General features: G+C 42.0%; 1 protein-coding gene across 1 annotated transcript; it reads right to left on the bottom strand.

Moving 5' to 3' along the window:
• Positions 1–304: 304 nt before the first annotated feature.
• On the bottom strand, positions 305–17,484 carry SAXO2 (stabilizer of axonemal microtubules 2). Its single transcript, XM_045813104.2, has 4 exons — positions 17,315–17,484; positions 14,712–14,891; positions 9,735–9,937; positions 305–2,967 (listed from the first exon to the last, which is right to left on the bottom strand). The coding sequence occupies exons 1-4, from the start codon at positions 17,350–17,352 to the stop codon at positions 2,024–2,026; spliced, it is 1,365 nt and encodes a 454-aa protein (XP_045669060.2). The 5' UTR covers positions 17,353–17,484; the 3' UTR covers positions 305–2,023.
• Positions 17,485–17,513: the final 29 nt, after the last annotated feature.

Here is a 17,513-nt window from a genome sequence, read left to right as displayed (position 1 = left end):
ACACACTGTTTTAATCTCTTATTCACACCTGGTATATTGAGTGTTAGATTATGGGGCACGACATTATTCATCTTCATGTCCTCAGCTCAAGTCACATTGCCTTGGGAAACCCCAGGGTACATCTTCCTGTGGGGAACCTTTGTCCAGGGAGGAGACCACCCCCATTAGATGGCAGAAGGATTTGAATGTCCAGCATCAGAAAATGGGCCAGGTTGAGAGCGTTATCATACTCCCTACTGTTGCCTTTTAAGTATATAATAAGTTTTCTATTGAAAATGTAAGCGTATCTAGTTATGTACAGGTTAACCTAGATAAGACTTTATTAAAAAGCTTTCTTTTCCAGAGAAAATTTGGTACAGAAATAAAATTACATACCATAATTTTCACTAATACAAACATAAATAAAACAAGTTACTTTAAATATGAAAAACATTTTAGCCAAAAGTTGGTGGACTTATTCTCAATTAAGCATATTATTTGAAACAACTCTAAAGCTACAAAAGATCAAACTTTGGGCTAAAATAAATCATACTCTCCCATAATGCAATCAATTCTCAACAAAAAAGAAACAATAGGAGTTCGGTTCATTAGGACATTTTCAGCATTTATAAATGCAACACGTTCTTCCTACTTGACTTACTGGCATCATTCTTTCCCTCCCTTCTTAGCCCTTAGCTCACGCTGGAGAAGAAGGACGTAAATGTGCCCCCCGCCGAGCCCTCCGCTGCTTCTGAACCTGACTCCGGGCGCGGCAATTAGGTACATCCTCACCCAAGGTTACGCTGAAGAGTCTTCAGAGCTGTCGGTCATCCCTAAAACTACTCTAACAAATACCAGTTTCCCTTCCTGCAAGTAGTGTCTTTCAAACCATGTTTTTCTCCTAATCCAAGCTCTCCGTTCTCTGTAACGAGCTCTCAGGCGCTTGTGCGGCTCTGGAGGACAAGACTCTTCTCAGGAATCAAACAACTCATAAGCTCAAGGCTAATTCGGTCATTTTACAATCCTTGCCTCAAGCCGGAAAGTGAGTATTGAGTAGGTTAATTACCCTAATTTGAAAAAGGAGAAAACAGGTACAAGAAGGGATTAAGGGACTTATTAAGAATCCCCAACATTTGTTTAGCATTTTTACTTTCGGGTTACAATGACTCACATGATCTGATGCTCAGAACAGAATATTCGCGAGCTAAGCAGAGCAGATGTCCTTTTACGAATGAAGACACTGGGGCCCGGAGACACGCGTCATTGGCCTAGGGTAATGTCATCGGAACCCAAACTCAGAGCCTTGATTCCCAGCCCACAGAGCCTTTGCTTGTCACATCACACTTCCTCTTGTGAACGTGGTGAGGAGCAGTGTGACCGCCCTCAGCACCAACAACCAGAGTGCACTGTGTCGATGCCCTGAAGTCCGAGGAAATGAAGACCATGGTCTTGGATGAGGAATCCATGCATCATTTCCAGAGGTGTGCTAGACGGTCCTAGTGCTCTCGACACATGACAGCTGGTGGGGCAGTAACTGTGTGGTTGCCGTAATTAAAGACATAAGTGTAAATGATAATAGATTGGAGACAAGCTACCAAAGAGTAGGTTGGGAATTCAAGGAGTTCAGTTGGGAACGTCCATGATTCAACTTTCAGAATAGCATATTAAAGAACAATCTCGGTAAAAGATCAGTACAAAATGGATTTTAAAGTCCTTATTTCTTATGATTCATTTTCCAATTTTCTTGTTTAAAATTTTAGAAATGATTTGTTTGTTTTAGCTCTCTCATAAATTATTTTGACTATAAAAAATTGGCTTTGGGGCATGTGGGTGGCTTAGTCGGTTAAGCGTCCAACTCTTGATTTTGGCTCAGGTCATGATCTCAGGGTTGTGAGACAGAGCCCCGAGTCTGGCTCTGTGCTGGGCTTGGAGCCTGCTTAAGATTCTCCCTCTCCCTCTGCGCCTCCCCCCTTGAAAAAAAAAACTGGCTTTGCCTTTAGAAGAACCAGTATCTGTGAGCTTCCTTTTAAACGTGATTGGATGATTAGAAGGCCTCCACTGCGGGCGTGACCTTGCGGAAGAACTGATGACCTCGAGAATTTGTAGTTTCAAAGATATACCCTGGAGGAGAAGGATAGCTAGCAGGGCAGATTCCCTGTTTCTTCGGTGTGTAGTCTAGAGAGTACACGGTGGTGTCATCAAATGGAGCAGAACTCGTAAGCAGAGCATGTGCGGGTTTGCAGCTCTCGGTCGGAATCAGCTCATGTGGCACGTAGTGAGACCTGGAAGTGCTCCAACCGTCAAATTTTCCAGATGGGTTGGGAATCTGCTGCTGCTGCTTAATAAGACCTTGACGACAGCATTCCCAGGCTGGAAAATCTTCCTTTGTGGTGCTTTTTCCTTGAAAAGGAAAACTGTAATTTCTTCTCTGAGAAACCGGCCTGATGGGACTGACACGTGTGGTCTGATGGCGAACATAGTCGAGATGGCTCGTGCTGTTTAACTGCATGGTACCTGCGGGCGGGACATACTCTTGTGGTTTCTTGGCTTCGGGTGCTGGGATTTCCCACGGTTGAAAGCTCTCACGGAATTCTGTGCTTCCTTCGAAATGAGCATTTTGGGTCACTCTGGTGTATGGCGGTCTGCAGATTTTTGCAGTTTCGCCAACAAGACCCTGAAAGTCATAGCGGTGAGTTGTGAGATCCTCAAAGGGTTGGTTGGTTGGCTTGTACACTTCTTTTGGCCTTGCAAACTTGAATTCTAGCTGATAAGGTACGTAATCAAGGCGATGACTTGTATCGCCATTAAAAGGGACTATGGAACGTTTGACCACAGGGCTGGGCTTAAAGCTTTGCCTAGGCTTTATTTCCTGAGGAACAAAGTCATCCTGAAATGTAGTTGAATTTCCAAATTTCACAGCGGGGGGATGATAAGTTTGTTCTGGTTTATAAAGGCCAATTTTCTGAACGTCCCAAGCTCTATAATCATCTTGAAAATAAAAAAGAGAGCATTTAAAATACTGAAGAAAACAACTGTCTTCTAAAAATCATGACTTACTTGTCTCATTGCCAAACAGCCTTTCAATTCCTTCAGAAATCTGAACACTAACCAAGTCTGAAGTTGCTCAGATTCCCCTGATTTGTGCTTTCTTCATATCCACCTTCCTCCTCCTATCTCTCACTTTAGTCCATATAACTTTCTACTCCTAGATTTACCTGCATATACAACAAGGGAATAGAACATCTGAGCTTGCCTTGTTGGTAGTTTTTGAAAGCCTGTGTTTTGGGTAAAGACAGAGTTTAGGAGATTATGGTTGTGTTTTCCAGGAACTGGTTGGGATTTTCACCATAACTCATGAAATGCTAAAGTAAACCATAAAATCTAGGGATTAACATAAAATTAAAGGCCCCGATGTGTGGGCAAAAGTGATGTGGGTATTATTCTTTGCCTTGGAGAGACTCCTCAAAGGAGAGAGAATTTCAACTCCATTATACTGTAGGAAAGCCTACCAGACTCCCTGAGCAAACATACAGAATAACTTGTACGATATCAGAAAGATCATTGCCTTCAACTTTACCTTCTCAGAAAATGGACTTCAAGGTATCACCAAAAGACAGAGGGCCATCTAGAGGCCAGAGGCCTGAACTGAGTGCTTTCAAACATCAGGAATTGTATGTAGAATTTTGAAGTCGACATCAGAGCTAAGTCTGAGATTTAGGGTTAAATACCTTAATTCTGCTTCTTGTGGCATACCTAGAACGTGGATGGAAAACTGAAGTACTTATATTTCAACCAAGGGTTATTTAGTTTTTCTATTTCTAGATGAGAAAGGTAGAAAGCTAAGAAATACTGTGGAATTGACTTCACCCAAAACGATGTATACCAAAGATTAATTTTATAAAAGACAGAAGTTATGCAAGAAAATGTATTAGAGTCTAGACTAAAGTCCATGTAATGCCTATTGGAAAGACCAAAACTCAAATGCTTTTTAAGTGGATACTTCCTTTGGATAGAAAAATTCCTCATTCAAGATATTTCTGCCACCAGATCGTTAACCTCCACCTCATCAAGCTACTGGTATTTGGATGACAGTGGATGCCTGGCCCAAGAGCAGACAATCTTTAGGCCAGCAGAGACAGACAAATCAGCCTGTCAAGAAGAGATGAGCTGGGTAAGCCATTCTTGTTCTTGTGAACCCAAATTTGAAAATATGGAGCCAGATAAAAGTGGGAGATGAATCTAAAAGTATGCCACAAAGTAGAATTGAGGAGCTGTGGTAAGGTGAAGACTTCAAAATCCACCTGTAGGGTAACAGAAGAGATAAACAGGCAGAGGAGGCCATGTAGTGGAGTGGCAATCAGACTGGATGTGTGCAGAGAAGTGAAGATGCTGTAATAGAAACCATGGGGCTCTTGCAGAGAGGGAGGGAGTAGCTCTTCCCTCAAGCTTCCTCTGACCCTGACAGCTTTCCACTAGCAGTGCACAAGAAGCCCTTACCACGAACTGTCTTTTGCTTGAGGCCCCATGAAGGAATCTCTGTTATTTGCAACCTGAAGTATAAAATTATAACACTATTTTCAGAAACTAAAAGGAAATCACAGGGTGGTATTGAAGGCCTAGATTTCCACGTGGCTGCCAAAACAACTGAGGAAAAAATGTTAATTTCATGAGAGAAAATAAATAGAAGAGAGTATTTCTCCGTTACCAAACCAGCTTTGGTTTTCAAAAAGGAAGCAAAAATTTGCAGACTGAGACACAAGTTTTGATAGCACACACTACCGTGAATATCAGTTCCAGATAACTGCAGAAAATGGATTTTCCTTTTATACATATGCCTATGCTCATATGCCCGGAATACTGATTATTTGGACATTCTGGAATATTTATTAATAACACTATAGTGATACCTTTAAAACATCAGAGTATTTATTAATATCATCTGTTCTTAGTGTCTCATGACACTTCTAGAAAGGGGAAACACCGTGTTATGCGCATCTAACAGTGCAGTCTGGCCATCTGGCAACTGTGGTATTGTCCTGATTAGATAAGGGCAATTGCGTTTCTTCTGCTCATTCTTTTGATTTCTAACCACTAAAATCTAGTTAGCAAATTTGCTTTCTTCTGAACAGCTTTAAGTCCATGAGGTGTCTGCATGTGTTTGCTCACCATGAACATCTGTATGCAGAGCTCCATCCCCATCCTTATATAGTGAGGGGTTCTAGGTTCCTCTTTGAGGACAAAAGTCCTGAGTTGCACATGTTAGTTCTCTTCCTTGGTACCTTGGAACCTGTTCCTTGAGGCACCTTATGGCACCAAGGACTTGGAAACAACTTTTATAAAGCCAGGGGACTCCATCGTGGGCATTTCTTTCTCAATCTACATATCATCAAACAACTCCCATGATTGTAATACTGCCTGTAAGCCGATGACCTCCAGAGGCTGAACGTCCATTCCAGACTTCCTTTTGAACACCAAACCCACATATCTATCTTCCTACTAGATAGCTCTATTTCAGGAGGTACATAAAACTTTGTATGCTCCACCTGAATAATCAATCTTGGAGTTTTAATTGAAATTTTTATTTCATTTATGTTTAATGTAATGAATGATCTAGTTGAGTTTAAGTTGATTATATTGCTATTTCCTTTTGACTGTTCCCACATGTTCTTTGTTCCCTTACCCCTTATTTTCTGCCTTCTTTTGGATAACGGGTATTTTTACTATTCCATTTTTTCTGTTAGCATTTTAATTAGAACTTTCCCTATATTTAGAGTATAATTCATTTTTGACTTATTAGGGGATCTTTTTGGCCTACTTGAACTTAAATTGGTATTTTTACCACATCTAGAGCAGTGGAAGAAACTTTCAACAGTGTAATTCCATTTACACCCTCCGTCTTTTGTGCTATATTTTACTTCTGTATTTATGTAAAAATGTGTAATATAATTATTGTGACTTTAAGTAGTCAATATTCTTTTATATTTACCCACAATTTACCCTTTTTGTGTGTTTCATTCCTTCCTGCATTTCACGCTGCCCTCTGAAATCATTTTCCTTCAACCTGAAGAACTTCCTTTACTACTTTTTGTAGTATGGGTTGGTTACTAACAAATTCTCTGGGGTTTTTAATTTTTCTTTTCATAAATAATGTGTAGTTTTTCTCTAACTACTTTTGAGAATTCACCTTCATCTGGTCTTCAGAAGTTTGATGATAGTTGCCTAAGTGGTATTCTTTGTATTTAACTGTTTGGGGATTTGTTGAGCTTCTTCAATCTGTGGCCTGATTCGTTCATCAATTTTGGAAGTTTCTTGACTATCATCTCTCCAGATATTTCCTGACTCTTCATAGGTCTCATACTTTACCAAATGCTGGGTGTCATGTATAAATAAACCATAGATATTAAAATCAATGTTATTTTCAGCAGGAAAAAGCTTGGTTTTTCCAATTTAGGCAGATCACCCTGATCCAATCAGGAATTGAGCTAGGTTGGTGCTTAGTTAGACATAATCTTCCTCTAGTTACAAGGACAAGAATTGTGGTGTGTTTGTGGTACAGCCCTCATTCTGTAGGACTTTATCTCCTAAGTACTTACTCCCAAGTACAGCTGTGGGATATTTCTGTGGGATCTTTCTGGCCCAGTGTCCCTCCCATACCCCCTACACACTCAGCAAACATCCCACAAGGAAAACCAGCCATATATCTGGAGGACTGATAGATTCCAATTTGTCATACCAGTCCACATATCAGGTGCTCCATTGGTTTTGCTTTACCTGGTAGAGTCTCTCTGCTTATGCCGAGCCGAGTCTTCAGCCTAGGCCCGGGTGTGACAGATGCTCCCGGGGAAGCAAACGGTTGACTATCTAAGCTCACCCAGGAAGGCCTCTCCATCTCTGCAGTTTTAGTTATTTGCTTCTACAGCTGTCTGATGCCATTAAAGAGATTTCTTACACTTTAAAAATGTGTACATATTTTTAGCAATTGCCGTGGAAATAATGGCTTTCTGCCACTTACTATATCCTACCTGGAAACAGAACTCAAGCATTTTTAGCAGCTACGAGAAAAATGTCAAGCGCCTCAGTCTGGTAGTCAGCGCTTCACGATCTGATCTCTACCTACATTTATAGAATTACACCCTAATCTCTCAGTTCCAGAAATCCTCTGATGTTTATGGAACAGCCCCTTTATTTTTCTGGCTCTATGCGTTTTTGCTCATTTCATCCTAGTTTTTGTGATGTCCCTCTCTTTCCTGTAGATCGATACTTAATGGTCTCTGATACATTCCCAGGCTGGCCTGAATCTTGCTCAGTCTTGCTCAGTCTAAATTTTTGAAACATGACTTGTTCCATTAATTTTCTAGTGAATTATCCTCCTCCCTAGTGATAACACATATTATTATTTTCTAGTATGGCTATTTCATCTCGTATGCTACTACTGTTTTTTTCCTCACCATAAAGTATCTGTTAACCACCACGCTCAGTTCAGATCTCTGGACTCTCTACAGTGCCTAGCACAGAGCAGAGTAATCCTTAAAACATTTACCAAATCCAATGCTGGCCTATTTTCACCATCTACATTCAATATAAATGACTTTCTAACCTGAGGCTGCTGGGAGCAGATCCGTTTCTGTCCATGAGTAACCTGTCTCATAGAACTGCGTCTCCAGAATCTGGATGTTACCCTTTCGCCACAGCCCTACAGGGTTTCTCTTCTGTTCTCTTTATCAGATCCCCTCTCTGTCTTTCTTCTGTTCTCTGATTCCCGGTGGTTAGTGAGAGAGCCTCTTCTCATTGTGATTTCTCGTCAGCTACAGACCTGTCCTTAAATAGGTATCTACAGAACTTGCAGTATGCTCATCACACAGACTGAGCACTGCGTTGACCCTTAGTATTTATTGTCTCATGATCCCACACCTGGAAATACAAAGAAAGATAACCTTTCCTCACTAGGAAAGGTCAGAAGTGAGAAAACCAGAGGGAGCCCAGGAATCCTCAACATTGGATTATGGGAGTGGACATATGGAAATCTACAGGAAACCCAGGTAATGAGAAGCTAGAACTAGTGTGTGTGTGTATGTGTGTCTGTGTGTGCGTGTTATGTGTAATTGTCATAGCAATCAAGGATTATCAATATTACTGATATTTTTTGATAGATCTTATAGGACAAAAGAGAAAATAAATTCTTACTATGGTTGTTAAAACACCCAGTTGTTTTCACCAATGATATTTTTTTGTCAAATTGTTATGGCAGTGGCTGACCTCCTCTACATACCAGTAGATACAGATCTGCGACGGTTATATGCTATATTGCGTTATAACAATATACTTGTTCACCGTATGCATTGTCTTAACACTTTGTTCCTTAGGTAGCATCTTATGCGCTCACAGCCTAAAAGACGAAAGCACAATGCTCCTGACTTCCCTACTTATAGATCATAGTGTACTGATAACATGCATTTACTCACCCATTGAACTGCTAAGGGTGATATTGGAAGAAAACATGCGTTCAGCTATTGTCTATTTAAACTGTAAACCACTGCTTTTGTTGTGGGTGAGCTCACTTTTACAAAGGGTTTTCTATGTGGACATACCACTCAGCTATATCACATACTAATGACAAGGATACAAACTTAAATATGCAATTATATTAACAAAAAATAATACAGAAATAATACGTACTAACAAGATAGCCTTTAAAGAAAAGACCCCATTCCCCAAAAGCAATAGAGTATTTTAAAATCAGATTGATTTTTGGAAAGAAACTAGCCATACACTGTCCAGTCCCTTACTCTCCCAAGTCAGTTGCCAGCAGGGAGTATTCTCACACTTCGCCCATGCTGGAAGTCTTAGAGGAGCTGGTCTCCTAAATGGTGGTGCAACATCGTCACTGGGTGGGTCCGCCTGTTTGATTCTGAGTTCAGTATCGGGAAGCATCGGCTTTATCCTTCACCCTAGTCTTTTTCACTTTTATAAAGGGAATATTTTGTTCTCCATCTGCTAACTCTTTTGCTTTATCCGTTGGTTCAGAACTTAAGTGGTAAAGAGGGTTGCTATTTATTTGATCTTCTGAAAGACTCCAATACACTCAGTAGAGTTTCAACTCATTCTGGAATGGAAAGAAAGGAACAGTGCCAACTAATGTGGCATAATGTGACAAGTGTGACATAATGCTTGTTCAATGGCATCCTTTGATTTATGGGTGGCCCTTTGAACAACACAGGAGTTAGGGGCACGCACCCTTGTGCAGTCAAAAATCTGTACATAACTTTGACTCCTTAAAACTACCAATGGCCTACTGTTGACCAGAAACCTTAACAATAGCATAACAGTCAACGTATATTTTGTACGTTATATGTATTGTATGCTGTATTTTTACAATAAAGTAAGCTAGAGAAAAGAAAATGTTAAGAAAATCATAAGGAAGAGAAAATACATTTACAGGACTGGACTGTATATATTGAAAATAATCTACACATAATGGGGACCCACACAGTTCAAACCACATTGTGGATCAACTATGTATGTTTTCAGGTAGAGAAAATGAATTAAGTGGCTAAATTTGGACAGAAATCCAGGTCTTTGAACTCTCAATCAGGCAAATGGTCTTTTTTTAGCCGTATCCTACTACTTTGACCAAAGCAAAACAAGCTTTCCCAAGCCGTGGGAGTGAAGTTTGCAACACACCAGACTATGATTTGATGTTGGATGGAAGCGAGCTTTAGTATTCTGGCTGCTTCACTTTTGAGAGGGCAAGTTACCTTTATAGGTTGGGACAGTGTCCACCTTCCCTTGTTTAACTCGTTGTCTCTCCAAAGGCCGGACTATGGCCACAGGCTGCACTTTGTAAGAATTAAAATCCCGTTTGTAGGTAGTGCCAAGATCAATCTCTCCCTGTTTTGGTTTGTATTCTTCTGGTACGTGGCGAGGCTGTTGGACTATCTCATAAGGACGATAATCCGATCTGAAATATATAAATTTGAAACATAGCCTCACAGGTTCCTTTATTTATATTTCAATGCAGTATTAAAATCTTCAGGTTTATTTCAGTTGAACAGTCTAAGAAGATATTAAAATGGTGATAGTTGATAAGCTACTTGAAATAGTTCCTTTATGTCCGATGTAGCGACTAAATATCTTAAGAAATAAATGTCAAAAATCCTAGTTTTCAAACATCATTTTGATGTGGATCTTTAGTTGACTGCATCTCACATAAATAACATCTTTAAGTAACTGAATTTTTTTCGAACCTGGAAGGAAATCTTAGGTGAGAGACCTAATGAATCATAGTATGGATGTGATTCTTACTCGTCTTTGGATCCCTGGGGAGCCCTTGCCGTGGGTGAGAGCCACATCGCAGGCCAGCCAGCCCAGGCATTTATAACATTATGTGGCGGAAATGGTGCTGCAGACACTGGGGCTGTGTGGTGGGGTGCAGACGACAGACCCAGAGGGACCAGACTCCCTGGGTCCAAATCCTGGCTCTGTTGCTCACCACATGCATGACCTTCGTTCAGCAAACGTAGTTAACCCGTCTAGGTCCCGGTTTCCTTGTATATAAACTGGACAATCATGTCATCTAGCTCATAAGGACTTGTGCACACACGCGCACACACGAGCACGAGAGCTTGGTACACAGTAGGGGCCACATGTCAGCCACTACTATTATGACTACACATCTTCAAAACTGCTTTTTTCTTCTGAACTCACTTTATTGGTTTAAGCCCTCTCATATTTTGTATTAATCACTATTTCCTACATATGTCCATAAGCTCCAAAAGCCAAAAATCTTGCTGAATCCCTTCTCCTCACGATGTAATTTCTTAGACGTGTTGGCTCCTCTTCCTCTGCCCCATGCACCCATGTCAAGCCGGAGTCCAGCACAGCCTGAAGGGTCACAGTGGCTTCTCTGTGACTGAGTCCACCAGACGTCTGTAGTCCTCCTCTTCCTTGATGGGCATGATTGCCCACTCCCTTTGTCTCCAGGAGACTCTCTGTTCCTGTCTTCCTGCTGGTTTCTCCTCAGCCTCTGATGGAGCTTCGCCCCCCTCTCCTTGGCCATTAAATGCAGGGGGTTTCTCAACACTTGGGCCTACCCACGTTCTTCTTCTCTTCCGGAGCCCACCCCAAAGACAGCTCTACTCCCGCAACTTCAATTACTACCAAAATAGAAATGACCCACCAATTGATAGCTCAGCTTACACCCTTCTCTGAGTTCCCTACCTGTATTTGCAATGGCACCTCAACACTTAACATGCCCCCAACAAAGCTGGTCCGTTTGCTGGTGTCCCATCGTAGTGAAGGGCATCCCCTCTCTTTAGCGGCACGGGGCCCCAGCGCTCATCCTTCACACCTCAGCTCCCTCCTGTGGCTGCTGCTTCCTCATCACCTCCTGTCACTTTCGCCTCCTAAATCTCTCTCAGATCTCACCATTTTCTCTATGTCATTACCACAACAGTCCAAGCTCCCACAATAGCTTATTCAAATCAATTCAACAATTCCTAAACTCATTTGTCTTTGCCCACCGGCAAAGCTTCTGTCTTTCCTCACCGGCACCCAAAGTGATCCTTTCTCATGCAAATTTGATCAGGTTATTCCTGCTCTGAGCTGCCTGGCCTCTTCCTTACCCCCTTCCACACCCCCTCAAAAAACAAGCAAGCAAGCAAGCAGACACATGAGAAAGAAACCTTCAGTGGCCTCTTACTACTCTAAGGACACAGAAAACACCACACGTGGCCCAGAGGCCCCACACATCTCCTTCTCTAGCCGCTTCCTCTTGCTTTCTGCGCCCGAGCTGGCCTTCTGTCCACGCTCCTGCCGCTGCATGCTGCTCTTTGCAGTGCATTTCCTTACCTACTTCACCGGTTAATTGCTTCCCCTTCTTCAGGATTGCACTCGTTCTTCTCATTTCCCTGATAAAGCCAAACCTTTTATTCTGGCTCTCAAGTCACCTGTGCCTACCCTTCCTGGATTTTATCCCTGGGGCGATTTTGTACTTACTTTGAGTGATGCATCACTACCTTCACTGGACTGCAGCATCTGTGAGCACAGAGCTCTTGGCTGTTTCTGCTAACCTCTGTAACCTGGTTAGCCTAGTGCCTGGCACTTAACAAGCGCTTACTAAGTATTATTTAATAGATAAATAGTAGAAATCACATACCTCTTATTCTCAAGACATCTGAGTTGTTCTTTGCTCTTCCCAAATACCAGCTAGAGGGGCATAGGCTAAAAATGCAATCAGGAGTGGAAGAATTACGGAGAAGACAGAGAGAAAGCTTAGAAGTCTTGGCTTCTCTAGTTAGACCAGTTAAAAGTTAGTGTACCTCCAAACCCAAAGCAGCTTTCTATGGAGAAGTGGTAATGGGTAAATACACTCTTAGTCATCGGATATGTCCCCACACACAGGGCAGACTCCCCGCCAACTCTGGCGGTCCTCTAACTGTACTGCACCCGTCCTGCTGTAAAGGATCCAAAATCTTATACACGTCTAGACATCTGCTCCTTACACAGTCTTGGCCTCTATTCTAAAAAAGTATAGGATGACCTTTTATTCTCTGTACAGACACATCAGCTTTCTGCTGCTTAGTCAACACAGTTGACATGAGGGTTCTAAAGCCCCGGCATGAGGCTCTTGGAAATACTGCTAGTTCCCTAGTCAAAACACAAAGAAAAGATGCGATGTTTTACTCAGGGTAGAGATGATGATTTAAGAAATGGAAATTTTAGTTTTATTGGCATATTTTGATTTTTTGGGAGTTGGGATATCTTTTTCTTTCTTTCTTTTTTCTTTTTTTTGTTTGGTTGTTTCTTGGGGTTTTGTTTTGTTTTTTTTACTATGAAAGGATAGTTGAACCAGTCAACTGACAAACCCAGAACTGAAAAACAATTGCCTTTTTAAAGAAAGATATGGCAGTTATACTTTCCTAATTTTAACATTTGGAACTAGTTAAAAGCAAAAATCTTTATTCAATAAATATACATATTGTAGAATTCATTTCAAATCTCCATTATGAATCATTAAGGCATCGAGGAAGAATGAACAGTAAGGTGAAGAAAAAAGAGCAATCATCCCATTTGCTCTCAGTTGCTCAATTTCTTCATCTCATTTGCTTTAATTTGTATCTTGTTTATCTGAGTTTTTGTTTTTCAACTGCCATTCCCACAAGGCTGTTAAGTCACTGTGGGGTACAGTCCTTCTTTACGTCCCATGTCATACCCAGGGATCAGTGCAGTACTTGACCGATTTCATTGAATCTACGGCAACAGAATGACAGCAATGCTGGTTAAAAATGCAGATTCCTGGGATCCACTCCATTATCTATTGACTGTTTTAGGTGGAACTCTGGAATCTGCAATTTTAACCCTTCTGGTTGATTCAAAGCACACCAAGTCTGAGGACTATGGAAGATTTTCGAATCTGTGGAAGAGCCACCCGTACGGAAGTCCAGAGGAGTCACTGAAGCACTGTTACTGCCAGGGTGGCCTGAAATGTTAAAGGTCGAAGTACTGGACTACAAGTTTGAAGGTTTCAACCTTTGCTCATGCAAGTAGAATGAGCCCTATCTAAGATGATATGAAAATGGAGAACACAGCAAACTAAAGTTGTTATAGAGCATTTTTAAACCTCCAAATTATAGAAATCTGATGTATACATTCCTTGAAAGCAGAAACCTCTATTTATTGATCTTTTTATACTTAACATCTAAGATTGTGCCTTGAATATGGTGTGCACATTAACAGAATAAAGAAAAGAATTAACCTATGACGAAGATACAAAACATTAAGAAAAAAAAAAAAAGCAAAGTCCAAATGAGGAGTTTAGGCTTAGAGGACTTTTCTTGTCTATCACCCACTGAATAAATATCGAGTGCCTCCTATGTGCTAGCAGGCATCATGCTAGGTTTCTGGAAATAGAATGCTAAGATAAGAACAGTCACAGTCCCTGCTTGCACGGGCCTCTGAAATGGATCGATGATAAATAATAGGAAGATGCTTTGAGGGCTTACATAGGGGACTTTTACCCAGCCTGAGAGCTGGATACACACGTGTCAGAGGCTTTCAGAGTGATAACTGAGTTGAGATCTATAGCTTACACGGGCATTAACTAGGGTAAGAGGGAGGGGAATTTCCAAGTAAGTAAAATAGTATATTGGAAGGCTGTGTGGCAAGGGAATCCCGATATTTTCAAGAGATGAGAAGTGTCCTATGGGATGTGAGCACTAAAGAGCACAATGAAAATAAATTAGAGAAGCAGTTAGGGACCAAACCATGAAGGGATTTTGGCAGGGATTTTGGTGTATATTAAATACAATGGGAAAGTATAAGTATTTTAAGCAAGGAGGTGATAGGATTAGAACTGCATTTTAAAAAGATCATCTCTGCACACTAAAGTATAGGAAATAGAACAAAGATGTAACAACTAGAGTAGTTACAGAAAAAACAGGAAGCTCCTGTATTCCTCTAGTTGGAGGTGACAGTGGAAAGCACATAAACATGAGATTTTAAGCGGTTACAAAAATCAATAAAACTTATTTCCCTTTTTCCTTCTCACTTTCTGTCATTCTAACTTAATTTTCATCTTTCTGTTTTTTTCAAATTGCAATTCAACTAGTTCCTTGCTTCTCGGATTGGTTCAACTTTAATCAACTTAATAGTTCACTTAAGGGGTTAAAAAACTTTATTAAGAGCAGAAGAGTTGGGAGAGAAATGAGTAAAGCAGATAGTTTCTTAATATTTACTTAAATGTTGTTATTCCTTCCATTTTACGATGGCATGGTCGAAATTCTTGCTTGGGTTTAAGACTCTGAGGTGGAAGAACATTGCCATAGGTAGGATATTTTTCCAAATATTCAGTTGTGGGGCAAGATATGCCAGAATTTTCATAAATCCTTGTGGTTCCATGTGGACAGTGATGTCGCCTGTGCAAACATAAATAAACTGAAAGGTTACTTTGAATTCCAAAAATATTTTATATAATTGCATCTTAGAATCTCTAACTTTAAAAGCAGCTCTACTAAAAAAACAAACACAAAAAACCCTCTGTTTAATCTGCAATGGTGTTTACCAAAACAAGAATAAATTATGGTACATCCTTTATGGTGGAAACTCTGGTTTTCCTCTGACAAAGGTTTAGTGGTCTCCTTACACTAAGAAGCTGAAAAGCTCACAAGCACATCTCCCAGGCCCCTTGCAGGCAGGTTCCACACACAATTTAGCTTTTCACCTGTTGGTTGTTCACCTGCTACTCTGACACAGAGAGTGCTGCCTAGGGAGTGAGGCAGAGCCCAGCTCTGCCGGCGGGATTGTGGGAGAGGCACACAGGCTGGAGCCGGCAGTTGTCAGGCAGCACTCAGGTTGGCAGGGTGGCTTCCTGACCGGCAGCTCCCTGACCTTGGTGGTTAGGAGTGGTTCCGGGGCCTACAGCTCAGCTGCAGTTTCCTGGTTGTTGGCAGAGGCAGTGGCTCCCTTGGCAGCCCAGTTCTGAGGTGAGATTTTTTTGGGAATTTTTCCCTTTGGTTCTTCCAACAATTCTGTGAGCTATATATACTCCTTATTAAGTTCTTTTATTTCTAGACTAGGCCACAGTAGATTACATTGTCTATAACAAAGAATGCTGACCCATATATCATATAAGCTCATAGCACACAGGGGTTACAGAGAATGGGGTTGATCTTCGGGTGTGGCCATTGCAAGATGCGGAAATTGTGAACAGTGAAAAAAAGTGGGTTGCAGAAGAGTGTGTATGGTATGTCTGTTTCTCTCTCTTTCCTTTTAAAGAATGTAAAACAAGTCTTAAAGAACATTTATTATTTGTGGGAACTAGGATTAGGAGGGATTTTTACTATATTCTACATTTTTTGCCTTGCGTTTTCATACCATGCCTCATGTATATTCATTTCATAATCAGAAAAAAAAAAACCCATAAAAGCTCTTAACAAAACTGACAGAAAAAGCCAAGCAAACAAAACAAAAAAATAACATCCCACAATGCTGAAATATAAGGTCAGTTTCTCAGGTCCGGTGTCATTTGGGGACCCGGGCTGTATGCGAGGGCTAATGATATGAGCCCAGGGAAGGTTGGATTTGAAGAAAATGCATATGCTCTGTAGATGAAATTAGAACCGGCTAGGATATCTGGACTCGGTGAACCCCCAGGAAGAACATAAGAGAAATCAGCTGCTTTGCTTGGAGGTTGTGGGACAGCAGGAAGAATAGCAGTGTACAGAAGAGTGAAGAGGTGGTGTCATACGCTATTCAGGAAAATCGAAAATCAGAGGAGTGGAGAGATTCGAGATTACTGACTGACAATGGAAGCGTTGGGAAGGTGCTGAAGTGACTTAGTACCACACATGATCTCCTGGGAAAATCAGGGACAGGGTACATAGGTCATGCATGGAGGTTCTGATGTGGGTGCACTGAGTTACAAGAATCAAGTCGAAGCTTTGGGATTTCTCGTTGTTCTTAGTTTTATTTTCCAGCAAAGACATACATTCACATTATAACAAAACAAATAAGAAATATGGAAAAGCTTATAAAGGAAAGCAAAAGTCTCCTGTCCCAACGTTTCCAATCTCTAGAAACAACTTTCTGCCGATCTCTGTTTTTTAGTTTTTCTGGAGGCTACATCTGTTTCTTGATTTTTTTTAATGAGCTTTGAACATCTTGATTTATCCGCCTAAATGACCAACTTTCAAATCCTAACATAAACATGACAGATTTGATTGATACCATCCCACTCACTTCCCACTGTTACATGGTCATTTATTCATTCCGTGGAATCGACATGCTCCTAATATTTATTTAGCCGTGATCTAATCCCTGGGCCAACAGTGAAGCTCTGGGAGAAGAGTGTGTTTACAGAGGGTGGGAAGTTGTTAGGCAGGACTCACAGACCAACCCTGGGTTTCAGGGTGGAGGCTACTCCCTTCTCAGGCAGATCCCCAGGGGGCACTGCCTGGAGGAGACTGGGGACACGGTTGGGCTTGGATGGGAAGCACCAGGTGGAAGAAAGCGTAGCACGGGTTGAAAGCTCAAGGACTTACACAGCGTCCTATTCCTATTCCTTCCTCTTTCCCCCTGAGATGTTGAGGGCATCCCCTCTCCCCGGGGGATCCGATCCCATCCCTGGGCAGCCTGAGGACCCGCCGCTACTGCGCTCATATCCTCCTCCTGGCCGGACGGCGCTCAGTTTGCACCTGGCCAGGGAGTCCTAAAGCAAGAAATGCTTAGCCCGGGAGCCTTGCGGAGCGAGCGTCCGCGTCCCTTCACCTCCGCAGGGCGGCCACGACGCGGCTCCGGCCACCCCGCGCCCCGGCCCGCCGCCACGCTGGCCGTTCCTTACCCGCAGGTGCAGATCTGACACAGACACCAGCTCCTCATGCTCTGGGCTGGCTGTGGCCACCCCACCGGCCCTCAACACCGGCAGCTTCTCCCCGCCGCGGCGCCCGCGGTCGTCAGGGCAACAGCAGGCGCCCGGGAGACCGACCCGGTGCCGGCTTCCGGCGCGTCAGAGACGCGCGCGGGTCAGAGGTCGTGCGCCC

The sequence above is a fragment of the Ursus americanus genome, chromosome 28 (assembly GCF_024610735.1).
Source record: "Ursus americanus isolate L20-20 chromosome 28, mUrsAme1.1.p, whole genome shotgun sequence".
In the NCBI taxonomy this organism is placed as follows: Eukaryota; Metazoa; Chordata; class Mammalia; order Carnivora; family Ursidae; genus Ursus; species Ursus americanus.
The sequence above is the reverse complement of the archived record's forward strand: the minus strand, read 5'-3'. Positions and strand labels throughout refer to the sequence as shown.

Bases quoted from the DNA above. Each gene is read 5' to 3' on its own strand.
- SAXO2 (XM_045813104.2), bottom strand. From the start codon at position 17,352: ATGAGGAGCTGGTGTCTGTGTCAGATCTGCACCTGCGG. The intron at 14,892-17,314 runs GTAAGGAACGGC...ATGTTTGCACAG, and splicing joins TGTCAGATCTGCACCTGCGG to GCGACATCACTGTCCACATG. The intron at 2,968-9,734 runs GTAACTTGCCCT...TTTATTTTCAAG, and splicing joins CACTGTCCCAACCTATAAAG to ATGATTATAGAGCTTGGGAC.